Source organism: Branchiostoma lanceolatum, chromosome 5, assembly GCF_035083965.1.
Source record: "Branchiostoma lanceolatum isolate klBraLanc5 chromosome 5, klBraLanc5.hap2, whole genome shotgun sequence".
Taxonomy (NCBI): domain Eukaryota; kingdom Metazoa; phylum Chordata; class Leptocardii; order Amphioxiformes; family Branchiostomatidae; genus Branchiostoma; species Branchiostoma lanceolatum.
Window position 1 is genome coordinate 11,128,335 of NC_089726.1, and position 13,046 is coordinate 11,141,380.

At 39.4% G+C, this 13,046-nt stretch overlaps 1 protein-coding gene across 3 annotated transcripts; it reads right to left on the bottom strand.

The window, feature by feature from the left end:
• Positions 1-1,306: 1,306 nt before the first annotated feature.
• On the bottom strand, positions 1,307-13,039 carry LOC136435082 (interferon-related developmental regulator 2-like). Of its 3 annotated transcripts, XM_066428278.1 has the most exons (14): positions 12,788-13,039; positions 12,399-12,446; positions 11,635-11,736; positions 7,750-7,843; positions 7,357-7,437; positions 7,037-7,080; positions 6,545-6,702; positions 6,163-6,213; positions 5,540-5,718; positions 5,001-5,109; positions 4,629-4,763; positions 4,306-4,434; positions 3,852-3,944; positions 1,307-3,643 (listed from the first exon to the last, which is right to left on the bottom strand). In XM_066428278.1, exons 1-14 carry the CDS (start codon positions 12,816-12,818, stop codon positions 3,563-3,565), a joined length of 1,335 nt encoding a protein of 444 aa, XP_066284375.1. In that variant the 5' UTR covers positions 12,819-13,039; the 3' UTR covers positions 1,307-3,562. The 3 variants fall into 3 exon arrangements, with proteins under 3 accessions (XP_066284375.1, XP_066284377.1, XP_066284378.1); XM_066428280.1 differs by lacking the exon at positions 12,399-12,446 and having other exon boundaries at positions 12,788-13,036; XM_066428281.1 differs by lacking the exons at positions 11,635-11,736; positions 12,399-12,446; positions 12,788-13,039 and adding an exon at positions 8,448-8,555.
• Positions 13,040-13,046: the final 7 nt, after the last annotated feature.

Sequence of the window (13,046 nt, forward strand, 5' to 3'; positions counted from 1 at the left end):
GTACATTGTCAGTGACCACACACTCAATTTTCAAGTAGTCGTGAGTCTCTTCCTGATCGATGGTAAAAATCATCACAAGGAGTGTTTGTATTGTTTCACCCTAAAGATCGGAAATCGTATCCTATGTATGCCTCAATTGTTTTGATTTTTAGAAATCGGAGAACTTGAACGTCCCTTTTCAACATCTCCTCTCAGATTTGCAACAGTTCAAACACTCGGAAAAACGACAATACTGTTTCTCCAATAGATGTTGGATTTGCAAAGCAGGTTGTGGATATTATATTACTAGTATAAAATCGTTCCATCTATACAGGTGCACAAAAGGAGGTGTCGGAGATCACGACTACCTAATTTACAAGGCACGGGGCGTTTCATCTATATTTCCCCACATCTCTGCGTCAAGAAGCGCACTGAACAACGGAAGACAAACGATAATCGTCGAGGATAAGGAGGTTAAAGACTTCAGAGAAGCGGGGTTCTCCAAGCAATTTAGGTCGCTGACTCACGTAAATGCCGCGTGAGAATTCCTGGTTTGTTCTCGTGACAGGCTGTATGGTTTGTTATTACCACCATTGAACGAATCTAGGTCAACCTTACAACACAGGGCGTGTGAAGATGTGTGCAGATCACAGGTAGAATTCTATAAAGCCACCAAACGAGGCGAGGATAATCTCTAGCACTTTCCTTCACGGGCACAATAAGTCATCACTTGAGCCACTTTCTTGTTCATCTAGCAAGGCCTTAGGAAAATCAAACTGAAATATTTTCTCATGAATAGCTTCAACAGGTTGGTAAGTTAGGTCATTAGAAGATAAGATTCTTAAACCTTGCTTTGGCCACGAAGTTGTAATATTTGAGAAAGTTTGGTGTTTGATGAAGAAACGTTGATAACCTTTATTCTAAAGAATACATTTCTTAAAACTATTTATGAACTCGTTTTCCTCCCTTTTCTACTTTCACATAGGTCTGTCTCCGTGACGTGTCAAGAGACATCTAGTAACCCATTTGAATGACTGCAGGAGAACGGATGAAACTTGGATGCGATACCATCTTAGATCACTAGGCGTCGCTTTTGATCCATGCACGAAATGTAAGGAAGCAGCCTTGTAGTAGGCAGTTGTGTCTCAATCTCAGCGAATGTTGATATCAATGTGAAATGGTTAACAGCCGAACAAGGATACTTATCGGGCTATAAAACCCACCCATTCGTATGCTATTTCCTTTCCTTCAAGACATCAGCAACTAATTCAAATCAAATTTATATTTTCTTCCGTTCTGAATACGAGAAAAATCTATATTGCAAAACTTTGTCCAATATCTCAGCTTTAATATCTGACATTGAATACACAATCTATGATCACAACAATGTTATGTCTAATTCTTAGAGTTGGTGCCGACATTGCAAACTCCCATGGAGATTGAATTTTACATAATTTATCAAAATCCAAACCGTAAAATTAATGGCATCATGTGAATCATGACAGGACTTGTGACAGGACTCAATGCTGTTTAACTCAATAGCTAAGGTGAACCTCTTGATGTCTGCATGGGTGGCTTTTGCAGTATACGGTAGTATCTTCATAAAAGCAGCAAATGCATGAAAATCATAATTACACAATTCAGCATGCAGTTAAATCTAGTTTCCATGTGCAAGCCTCATGAAGCACCATTAAAACATATTTGCAACATAACATTGGTATTTTGATAAAATTTTGTTTAAGAGACAGCCAAACTTTTCAACTGAAGGAAAACGTTTACAGCCTCTGTACAACTGCAAAAGCCTTATACATTATAAGCTTGCACACAAAAAAAGTCCTTTCTGTACTCATTTTGTCATACACACAGGATCTAGTACAGCATTGTGTACATGTGTATTTTCATGATAGGTGGGCCTTCATTTGACAGAAGCAACTCCATGATTTGTGACAGATTCTGTTATCTTACGCATTTCTGTTGAAACTACAGTATTGCACCTGTGGACGGTTGGAAGATTGCTTGATGAAACTATTGAAAGTCTTCAATACAGTAGAACCTACTCTGCCACAAACAAAATTCAGATATGAACATGTGTAACAAAATTCCAAGCAGAGCAATTTCTAGTTGCTTCATTATTTCTAATATCATCAATGTAGTGTAGAACTAAACAAAACTTAACTAATCACTAAGTTGCTTCTGTTCCATGAAATGTTACAGCAGTGCTGCCTTGTCATTGGTACATGCAGTGAGACTTGGAGTTCATTGTTACACATACAAAAATGAATACTGTAGATGCCTGTAATACTGCAACAGTACATGTAGAAATGTATCTGAGCAACCACATCAGGACCAACCCCACAACCAAGCACACCTCAAGATAGCCTGGCAAATGCAGCCCTACCCCAGTCTACAAACTCTTACAGTAATTGTAGGGATGTAGCCTGGATGTCAGACTGTTTCCAGGGCCTTCACAGACCAGCTACTTGGCCAATATGCCACTGATGAAATTTTGCCACAGCCCCTAGAGTTAGTAATCTCCAAGCAGATCTATTGGTGGCAAGTCAGTATCAAAAGGGCCAACTAATACTTTGGATACTGGTTGGCCGTTTTGATACTGCCTTGCCACAGATAGATCTGCTGTGAGATTACAGAGTTAGAGCCTGATCAACAGTCTGACCGGGTGACATAGGAAGGACCCTAGATGTGGTTACCAGGCTCGAGTCACTACCATTTTACCAGACAGTGTATGTTAGAAATGACAACTCTCAACTGGATGACTCTTCATGTAAGGTATAGTCCTACTGATATCTGTGCAGATGGTTTGGTTTCCCCTTTCTACCAACAAATGTTTCTTGGTCAAACTATAATTACAGTGAACTACATACACTTTAAAACCTACCAATGGTTTGCACCTTCCACTCACAATAGTGCACCACACATACATCTCTCTAAGCATGCTTATTTACATGCAATATCGTAAACAATCTCAATTTGGGCATTATAATTTTACTTTCACAAATAAATAAGTCTTGCCCCTTAGTAAACATCAGTAAATAAGACGGGTATCCAACAAGTGCAAGTTTCAAAAGGTTAATCATAATCCTTCAGATGTGGCCCCTTGGGCAGATCCACTGTTGTCAACAAGATTTAAGTACAAGAATATGTACTTAGGTGAAATACTTTGGTCAAACTCTTTGGTCAAATTGTACAGAGCTGGTAGAAAAGCTGCTTGTATTGACATAATTTGCCTACAGCCTTTAGAAACTGGCAATGCAGATACCACTGGGGTGTTGAAGAAAGTTGTAATGTTTGTTGCTCATTGCGTGTCAGACTGTCAGCATTCCCATTTTCTGTTGGTACACAGGAATTTGTTTTTCAACAATTCATTTCAAAACAAAACAGCATGTGTCAGAGGCTGCACTAAGTTTAAAATGTACTCCTCAGACTGCTACAAACACTGCAACTTTCTGGTCTTTCCAGAAAATACTTGACGCCTCACTGTTCTGAACTTCAAGCGGCTGCTAACTTTATAGCAGATGCCTGATTTCCAGGACGGATCATTAGTGTAATGATGCACACATTGTGCTTATGCAGTAACGGTTCTCTTGTCACGCTGCTTGCTGCGGACCTTTGTTCTAGCCTTGAAAGCTGCAGAGTTATACATGTGCTGCAAGGAATGAAGAGGAAACATTTAGTTTGAACCATGTACAGGAAGAATATTAGGACTACTTAACTTTGTCGTATGACCAGTACAATGCTATTTCTTACATGTACACTAATTTGAAAGCAAACAAAAATACTGTATCCTAGGAAACTACAATACACTAAACATATACATCAAGTTGCACTACAAAATGAAAACCATGTAGACTTACTCTCTCAAACCGACTGATCTTGTTCTGCTTGTTGTAGGCTGCTACATCGATGGGGGCTCCCAAACTGAAGATGTCCCGCAGGAGTTCATTCTCCTAGAAATAGAAATTGACAAAACATGTTGATTTCCAGCATTCAGGTGAGGAAGAACGAGGATTAGAAACAATACACATAAAGCAACTTTTCCTACAAGTAGTTCCTGGTTCAGAACTGAGTGTTTCTATCACTTTCATCCAATGGGTATGCAAGGGATGCGTACAAACTTCTAAATTACTCCTAACTCCTTAACTACTACCTTTGTGACTCACACAGCATTCTTAGAGACAAAACTGGTGGGTCAGTAATCATGGACAGAATTTGAGTGAAGATGCCAAATACCAGGCATGGCTAAACAATGCTCCAGGTTGCCCTTGTAACCTCAAACACAAGACATGTGAAGATACAACAGGGCATTACCTGTAAATGCTGGTTGACCCCTGCTCCCAGAGAGTCCTTGAAGGCCTCATACTGACGTTTCTTGACCCAGCTGTCGAGGTAGATTTCCTCCACACTGAATCGTACCGTATCGTTGGGAGCCTCTGCCTCCTGGAACAGAACAGGGGACTAATTCAGGACTTTCATATCTGATGGGCAAGGAATCTGCTGCAAGGGAGACTTGAGTAACTACAAAGTGTCCAGGCTATGCAACAAAATCATACACAAGCCATGTCTAAATCAAATGGTTTGCAAACAGTTATAGTTCCGTAGATTCTTTCCATTCAAAAGTCTTGAGTTCTGACCTCCACTCCTCTGAGGATGTCCCTGAAGCTGGAGCGCTGTTTTCTCTTGTCGTTCTTGGCGATGTACTTGACGCTCTCGGTGGCGAGCTGCTTCAGACGAGCACACAGGGAGTCCAAGTCGTGGCCCAGAAATTCCTAATACAATGTGGAATCACACATGATTATTCAACTGACCAAGGATGCAGGAAGGCTGGCTTAGTAACTGTTGGTATATGCACTGGACTGGTATAGAAACAAAAAAATCACAGACCATGTATGAGGCCCATATTTAACATTAACATAATATGGGCCACATTATTGAGTACTTTGAGATTGTGTACTGGTCCTTTGTCCCTAGATGTAAAACAAGTCTTTGGTGACCAAACTCCGTACCTCATCGTCAACCCTTGCGAGTTCGTACAGCAGGGCGATGGCCTCTCCCGCCACGATGCGCATGTTCACGTCATCGCTCTGGAGGAGCTGGGGCAGCTTGGGAAGGTGGCTGCAATACAGCATCATGGGAAAATTATGAGAAGAGGGGGCCGAAAAAAAACAAAAACAGTACAGCATAGCAATATCCCAACAGTTTTAACATGGACAGCAATTAAAGCTTTTAAGTATATCATATGTTGACTATGCTGCAACATCAGTCTGTATCTGCTGTATCTGTATAGCCGGTATAACGACCCTTTGGCTTAACATACCAACTCTGAAGGCACACCGAGCGGCAGTAGCTGGTTATATTTCACCCGTTGCACCTTACCTTTACAAATCTAGCTGCAAGCTTTGTTTAAAGCTAATGAGGGAGAGTCAGTAAATACAAAATGACACTGGACAGTATTGGTACACCTACTCCAATCCTTCATCGAAGATTCATATTCAAACTATATACTAGTAGACATGCACATAGCTGATGTGGCAGTTTTGCTTACGTTTTGACAAACTCCTGTACTTTAGAAGGTGGTGCTATGGAGAGCAGCAGAGTCCATGCGGACAGAGCGGCGCAGTGCAGGGCCTGGAGCGCGGCGCTGTGGGACGGGGACGTGCCGTCTCCCTTCAGGTACGCCACACAGAAGATCTTCTCTAGACTCGTCATGATGTCAACAACCTCCTGTGGAAGAACATGATCAAGTACCATTTGAGTATATCTGAAAAGTACAAGTTCTACTGTACGGCTTGTACTTTTCAGATATAAGAAAACTGCAGGTACATTGCTAGCTAGGCAAGGTTATATTAGTTTTTTCTAGCTTTTATCATCAATGTTGCACAGAAGAAGCAGAAATACAAGAAATTTTTCCATGACTTTTTCATCAATTTCATCCTGTCTATACTGACTGTTACAACATGCCAGAAGCTTTAAGTGAGCATGAAGTAGCTGAATCTTTATACCTCCACGAGGCATTTAAAATATATTACTTGGGTATCAAAATGCCTCACTTTCAAAAATATTCATCTACTAGATCACATAATTCCTCAGAGTGAGGAACCCATGCCAAATGGCAAACTATCTGACAAGAAAGGTATGCATGTTTGTTTGTTTGTTTATATTACTTACCACCATGTCCCCTGCAGCTATGAAGCAGATCAGGCCCAGGGCTTGTGCACACTGTATAAAAAGGTGAACAGAAATATTCACATTCATATTCAATTTACATTCATCATGTGCAACTCTGTCAATATCTATACAGGCTCTACCAGTATTCGTTGCTGGTAATTCATTCTACGTGCTGGGTTATCCGTTTAAGGAAATCTTAGATAAAAAACAAGTGTTCTTTAAATAACAAAACAGCCACACACTAAAGACATAACGGGTATGTTTTGAGACTACTAACAGTAGCAAATAGGGTTAACCTTCTTCCCGCTGAGGCAGCATTTTGGCACCAAATTTGTATTGGCTATAGGGTTTGGCAGCAGGGAGAGGATTAAGGGGTACTCACAGCAGCTCTGGCGGCGGCCGCTGCTGACTTGTCGTTCATGATGGTGATCATGACAGGCTTGAGGTTGTTGTAGATCTCCTCACACCCCTCCCTGGAGCCCAGCTGGACACACAGCAGGGAGCCAACTGATGCGGCCAGGGCCTGCTCCTCACCCTTACCTGGGGACGGGATGGACACAAGGCACGGTGAGAACACAGCATGGAACGAGGTAAGAGTTAAGGTGCTTGCTTCTGATACAAATCATACAACAGATTATAGACATTGTTTCGTGAATCGTATTAGTAGATATGGGCAACTACATCATGGTATAAAGTTTCTACTGCTACGAACTCCAACTCAATAATAGTTTAGGCCTTATAGTTCCAAACAATCAGGTTGAATTGTTAAAAAGCAATTTGTTACGTCAATGTGCATTTCAAGATGAATTCAAACTGACAAAATATGTAATAATGCTTCACAATAACACTAAAATATAGCAGCAAAGTAACTTACCCTTCTTTAGACATCTTTCTACACAATCTTGGATGGTAACTTTCCTAAAAAGAAAAGGAAAAAGTATTAAGCAACAAAAGACACAACTTCAATAAAGTGTGATACAAGTTTCTTTCATCATATGGATCATTTCGTTTTAAAGCAAAGTTTCAATTGAATCATAGAACATACTACATACCTGTGTTATGAAAGTTTTAACAATTGCATTTGAAATCTTTTTTGTGTAATATTTGATATCAGACAATCTAATTTATAATTTAGGTGCAGTGTTTAGCATCAGTGGTTATGAGGCCCGACAAGCATACAGAAAGTCGCCCCACCTATTGTCTATGAAGTCTGGTAAAACCTTGCGGGAGAAGGTTTGACGGAGGCCAGCCAGGCAGGTCTTTCGACCATTTGCACTGAAACGACAATCATGTGACATGTATTATTAACTAAGGTAGACAGTAGTCTTCAAGGTCTGTGATCATTAATTACAAATGGAGATCTGTGCTACTTAGCTTCATTATTACTGCATGACCTTGAACAATACACACACAACACATGTCCTTAATGGGCAAATTAAAGAGACAAAGTGGATAGAAGATGAAGGTAAAAAAAACTGCAAAGCTAGCTGACTGACATTAAAATGCTAAACAATTCAAACATGACAAGTTACAACTGAAGTCCATTTTTTTTCAACACATTATATCAGATATCAGTTTAGCTCTCACCTCTTCTGAGTGGTTCCATCTATCTGATCTCTCAGCTTCTCCTCAAAATCTTCCTGGGCCTCGGTTTCATCTACAGCATCAGGAGGGGGAAGTCCTAGAAACACAAGGGATAGAATGACCAGAACGTAAGTAATGAAATCGTACCTTTGTTATATCTGACCCTTACCTCTCCCCTTATGACAACTAAAAAGTGGCCTACAGGTCGATTTGAACTTCTCATGAATAAAGCTTCAAACAAACAAACAAACAAACTTACTACTCACTACACTGTACAAACAACTCCTAATAGCAATTAAAAAAAAAATGCTGATCACCAAATAATGTGTTAACAGTTGGCTTGATATAATGTCCTTGGCTTGACAAACACATTGAAGAGTTACTCATTCATTCATCTCGTTACATATTCTTCAATACTTGCTGAGTTGCAGGTGTAAAACTAGGTTAGAAGCTGCCAGGGACTAAAACCTTAGTGCAGCTTGGCATGTTGCAATACCCAGCAGGGCTCAAGTTTACTCTCACCACATCACTTTAACTAGTGATAAATTCCACCCCATGAAACGTAACTGTATCCCACCCCATAAACGTAAACTAATGATTTATACCAGTCCTTTTGACACTTCTACACACCCTCTGACCCTACAGCTGGTGTGTTACACCGAAGGGCGGTTGTACCGGCTCTATATATACAGAAGTAGTACCTTCTGTTCCATATGCCCAGTCTGTGTCTACATCCTCCTCTGTTTCCTCCTGTTCCAAGTCATCCTGACTAGTCCCACTGGCCATATGTCTAACTAAGTCAACCCTTACTAGAGTAAATATTTGCGCTAGCGGCAAATACAGACAGGTTTGCCTATGGAGAAGACATTACTAGCCTAATCAATACCAACCAAGAACATTATATAGGGATGATAATGCCATTGCACCAGCGTATCCATGGTCAGAGGCACACATACTGCCGATTTTCATAACTGTCGCGAGTACCCTCCTCCACGGAGATTAAAAGTATTTTTTATTCACAATAATTTACTAATTAGTAATGCCATGTTAATTTGATTATAGGAACGACATCGCATATACCATGTGCGCATCACTGTTCGTCTGTTTTGTCTGCGGCTGCCACCCTACCCTACCATTTACACCTTTGCACTGGTATAATATTATGACGTCACATCTGACTCCCGGAAGCCTCAAAACTACTCGGTAATCATCTTCTGCCACCCTAACTTCTGCCACCCTAACTTCTGCCACCCTAACTTCTGCCACTTCACCCTGATACTGGACATACCTCAACACATTTTCCAAATTAACATCTAGTTACAATAACATATGTATGAATGCCAAGATGTTAGTTACAAAAGTGCTACAGCATTTTCTAATTTTTGAAATCCATATGCAAATCACCTCATTTACATAAAATTCATGCCATGATAATCATAACAAGTAAGGCAATATTTTCGAGAAAATAAAGAATATTCATCTCCATTCATAAAAGAGGTATGAAACAGCATCGTTGTTTATTGAAGCTACATATATGTCGAATATGAAGCCCCTACCATTTTTGCATTTGATTTTGCAAATATAGTCATCATCAGCATAACACACCTAAAGATAATGGTTTTAGTAAAGCTACCTACAAATCCAATGTGGCTTCCGTAGTATTCATCGTACAGGAAATATGAAGTTTCTTCAATAATAATGCAAATGAGGTCCTCATTAGCATAACATACATTCCATTGTATTCACCTTTACTAAAGCTACCCACATCACTAATATCACATCCCTAGCATTTACCCTAAAGGAAGTATAACTTTTCTGCATAAATTATGCAAATGAAGCCCTCATTAGCATAATGCTCCTGCATTATTTTCGACTATCCTAAAGCTGCCTACACCTCCAATATGATATCTGTAACGTTTATTGTAAGGAAAACATAGATTTTGCATAAATCATTAATGATGCAAATGAGGCCATAATTAGCATACTGAACATTCAATTGTATTCGCCTGTCCTACAACGACATTCACCTCTTATATGACATGTGTAGCATTTAGCATAAGGGAAATTTGAAGTTTCTGCATAAATTATGCAAATGAGGTCCATATTAACATAACACACATAAAGATGATAATGATAAGTACATATGACTTAAAGATGAAACACCTTTCCTTTACCAGTGAGGTGTTATAGCAGTTTCTATTAATATGTTAATGACCTTCGATCAGAGACAGAACTACACATGAATATATCAATTATCTATGTTAATAATCTAACAACGTGGATTTTGTCAAGATAGTAAAAAAACTTATCTTCTTGCCTATTAATTGATACCAGTTTAGTATTGGTTAATCTCTATTCAGCATCAATTCAACTGCATTTTCATGTAGTGTTAACCCACAAACAAAAGTTACCAGCTTAGTCGGTGGTATTTCTAGTGGGAAGACTGGCTGGCCTGGACAGTACAAAAAGCTTGAACTGCAAATGAATGAATATTGAATGATGGCAATGATTGATAATGTTAAATATTCAGCAGATGATGTAATGAATAAGCAATAGTGACGACCCTGTAAAAAGGTACCGAATTAATATTGATATGACTATTATATATTCAGTAGAAGATGTATCTGAGCTACAGATGTCATGAATAAGTAAAAAGGCGATGAATAAGTAAGAGGAATGACGTCACAGTGACAAAATTAGATATCATTGGCTGATGCACTGCAACGTAACAACATGGCGGCGCCCATAGACCACGTGATCAAAATCGTACTAAAGCAATACAGGCTTTGACATACGTCAAACCTGTAAATAGATCTACAACAGAAGTTAATTGCAAGGACCCAAAAGGTTACATTGACCAATCTGCACCCATGTGCAATGCAGCTGGCTAAAAAGCCACGTAAGCTACACCAAACTCTCTCATTGGCCAGAAAATGACCTTTGTACCTACTTATAGTCCAAAGGCTACTTTTTATCTCACAACATGCAAACACTGAGAAAGTGTTCAAACAGTGTGCGGCTCCCAGACATGCACTCTCATATTGATTACATGTGACAGAATGTTTAAACTGACTAGTGGCCAATGGAAGCAGAGGACTTTACTGACTCAATGCTGTAGTAGGGACAATATCTAAGCTAACATCTAGAGATTTACTGTGGGAATTAATCCTAAGTAGTAATGAAATGGATTTATAGTGGTAAGGGGAAGGGCACAATACTACTGAGTTTTCATGTAATCTCAATTCATTTTCATAATATTTTCTATCAATACCAGGTAGAATCTAATGGATCGTCATATCCTAAAGATAGCGCAATTAAGACCATTGAAATGTCAACACATACTTATAAGGTGTAACCTCTCTCTGACCTCTTGTAACCTTGCAGGAGGTGTGGCACATGTCTATTTCTATCACACAGTGGAACTCAAACCATTTTCTCAGGGTATTTATAGAGTCACACAAAATGCTACTAGTACTACACGTTATTTCCTCACCATAGCTGTACAATGACAAGAGGAGTGGGCATCTAAGAAAGCCAAAAAAGAAGACTGTTCTGTCTTTCTTTTAATACATTAAAATATTTCTTGAATTCCTTGAAATCTTGGGGTCAACATGATTTTACCGAAGGATAAATACATAAGGAATATTTGGAAGCTCTGTCCTGTTAACAGGGTCAGCATTACCAGCGAGAGCTGACTTGTATCATTGCTAATAAATACAAATATATATAAATATGAACTGTCTATTCATCGAATGATATCATAGATAATGTCAAATGATGTACATTCATAATAAAACATTACCACCTTTGGCTTGCTCAACCATGGTGAGAGTAACACAAGGTTGTGCTATAACTTAAGTGATAGGTTACTTGTCTGGTAGAACATACCCTCGTCTCCTGTCAGACTGCGGAGGTCACTACTGCTGCTGACATTACTGGCAGTTTCATCCACCAGGTCTGTGTCACTCTGTTCCGCACTGCTGCGGCCACCTAGACAAAAAAAGGAACTCTTAAGTATACAAAATACACTATAAAATACAAGACAATAGGGATATTTAATAGCTGTATGCAGGCATATCAAAAGTGCTTGTCAAATCTCCAGACCTGAAAACTTGTGTTGGCTCAGAAAAAAAAATTGTTTTCAAATAGCTTATAGTATTCAATTGCCACTTGAGTCTCTTGCTCACAATGTACATGCAGAAGCATTCTCTACACATGACTCAAATTATGGAAATGATATCATTTTGGTGGTGAGCAATATAGTCAGTTGCATAATATCCTCCAACAATGAACACTTTTTGTACATGTATATGTTTTGGTCTTTCTCTTACCAGATATGACATCAGAAATTTATCTATAGATTTTGAATTTGAACAGTTAATGACCATTATGTGCAGCTGAATATTTTGTTTTGTTTTTTTGTTTACATGTTTTGCTTTTGTTTACTGTTTTTAAATTGCCATTTCAGCAAAACAATGGCAAAGCATATGGCGCGATCTAGACGTAATTTTCTTGCTTGAAATCGTGGCCTGGCAGACGTGAGGCTCGTGAGAAGTCCACGGTCGTGATCACCTGACATGCGTGAGAAGAATATGATCGTAAACCAGAAGTGAAAGTGACCGACCCCCCTCCCCAGGGCTTAGATCACGTACCTGGCAGCAAGATAACCCTGAGCTTATGGGATCTTGTCGGGTATCCCGCTGCACATACACAGCACACAGGAAACAGTACACAGAGTCAATATTTCATACAGTTATATCACAAACAAACGATACGTGTAATAAACCAAGGAAACAAGTCCTCCCTTGCCAACCATATGCAACGGTGTACTGTAATTTTTTTCAAAAACCAACATTTGTAGACTGATTTTTGGACAAGGTTAAGTGGAAACTCAACTGTTGGATTATACATCACAAAAGATACATCAATATTTGCAACTGGTCCGTAGCAACCAGTTTGAATTTCGCCAGCAAAGGTGATGAATATTAGGCGCCAAAAATGTATCAATGGGGTTACTGTAAGTAGAGGAAGGCAACATTACCTTTCTTCTTCTTGTTACCTCTCGGCGGCATTCTCGCACTCTTTCCGGCTCAAATATCGTTAATCAACACTAGAGACTTTCCACGGAAACTTTCGTATACTAACAGTTCTTTGAAATTCGGCAAAGTATCCTATAAAATAGGAAAATTGGTCTTGAAGATAGAGACGTTCCGATTCTGGTGTCGACATATTTTAGATCTGGTAGATCTAAGGCTTTTCACCCCGTTCTAGATGGTCTCTCATACCCACAATCCTCTCCG

Excerpts from the sequence above, each read along its gene's own strand:
- LOC136435082 (XM_066428278.1), bottom strand. The coding sequence starts at position 12,818 with ATGCCGCCGAGAGGTAACAAGAAGAAGAAAG. Across the intron at positions 12,447-12,787 it reads AGGTAACAAGAAGAAGAAAG|CGGGATACCCGACAAGATCC; the intron begins GTAATGTTGCCT and ends GTGTATGTGCAG. Across the intron at positions 3,945-4,305 it reads GGGTCAACCAGCATTTACAG|GAGAATGAACTCCTGCGGGA; the intron begins GTAATGCCCTGT and ends TTCTATTTCTAG.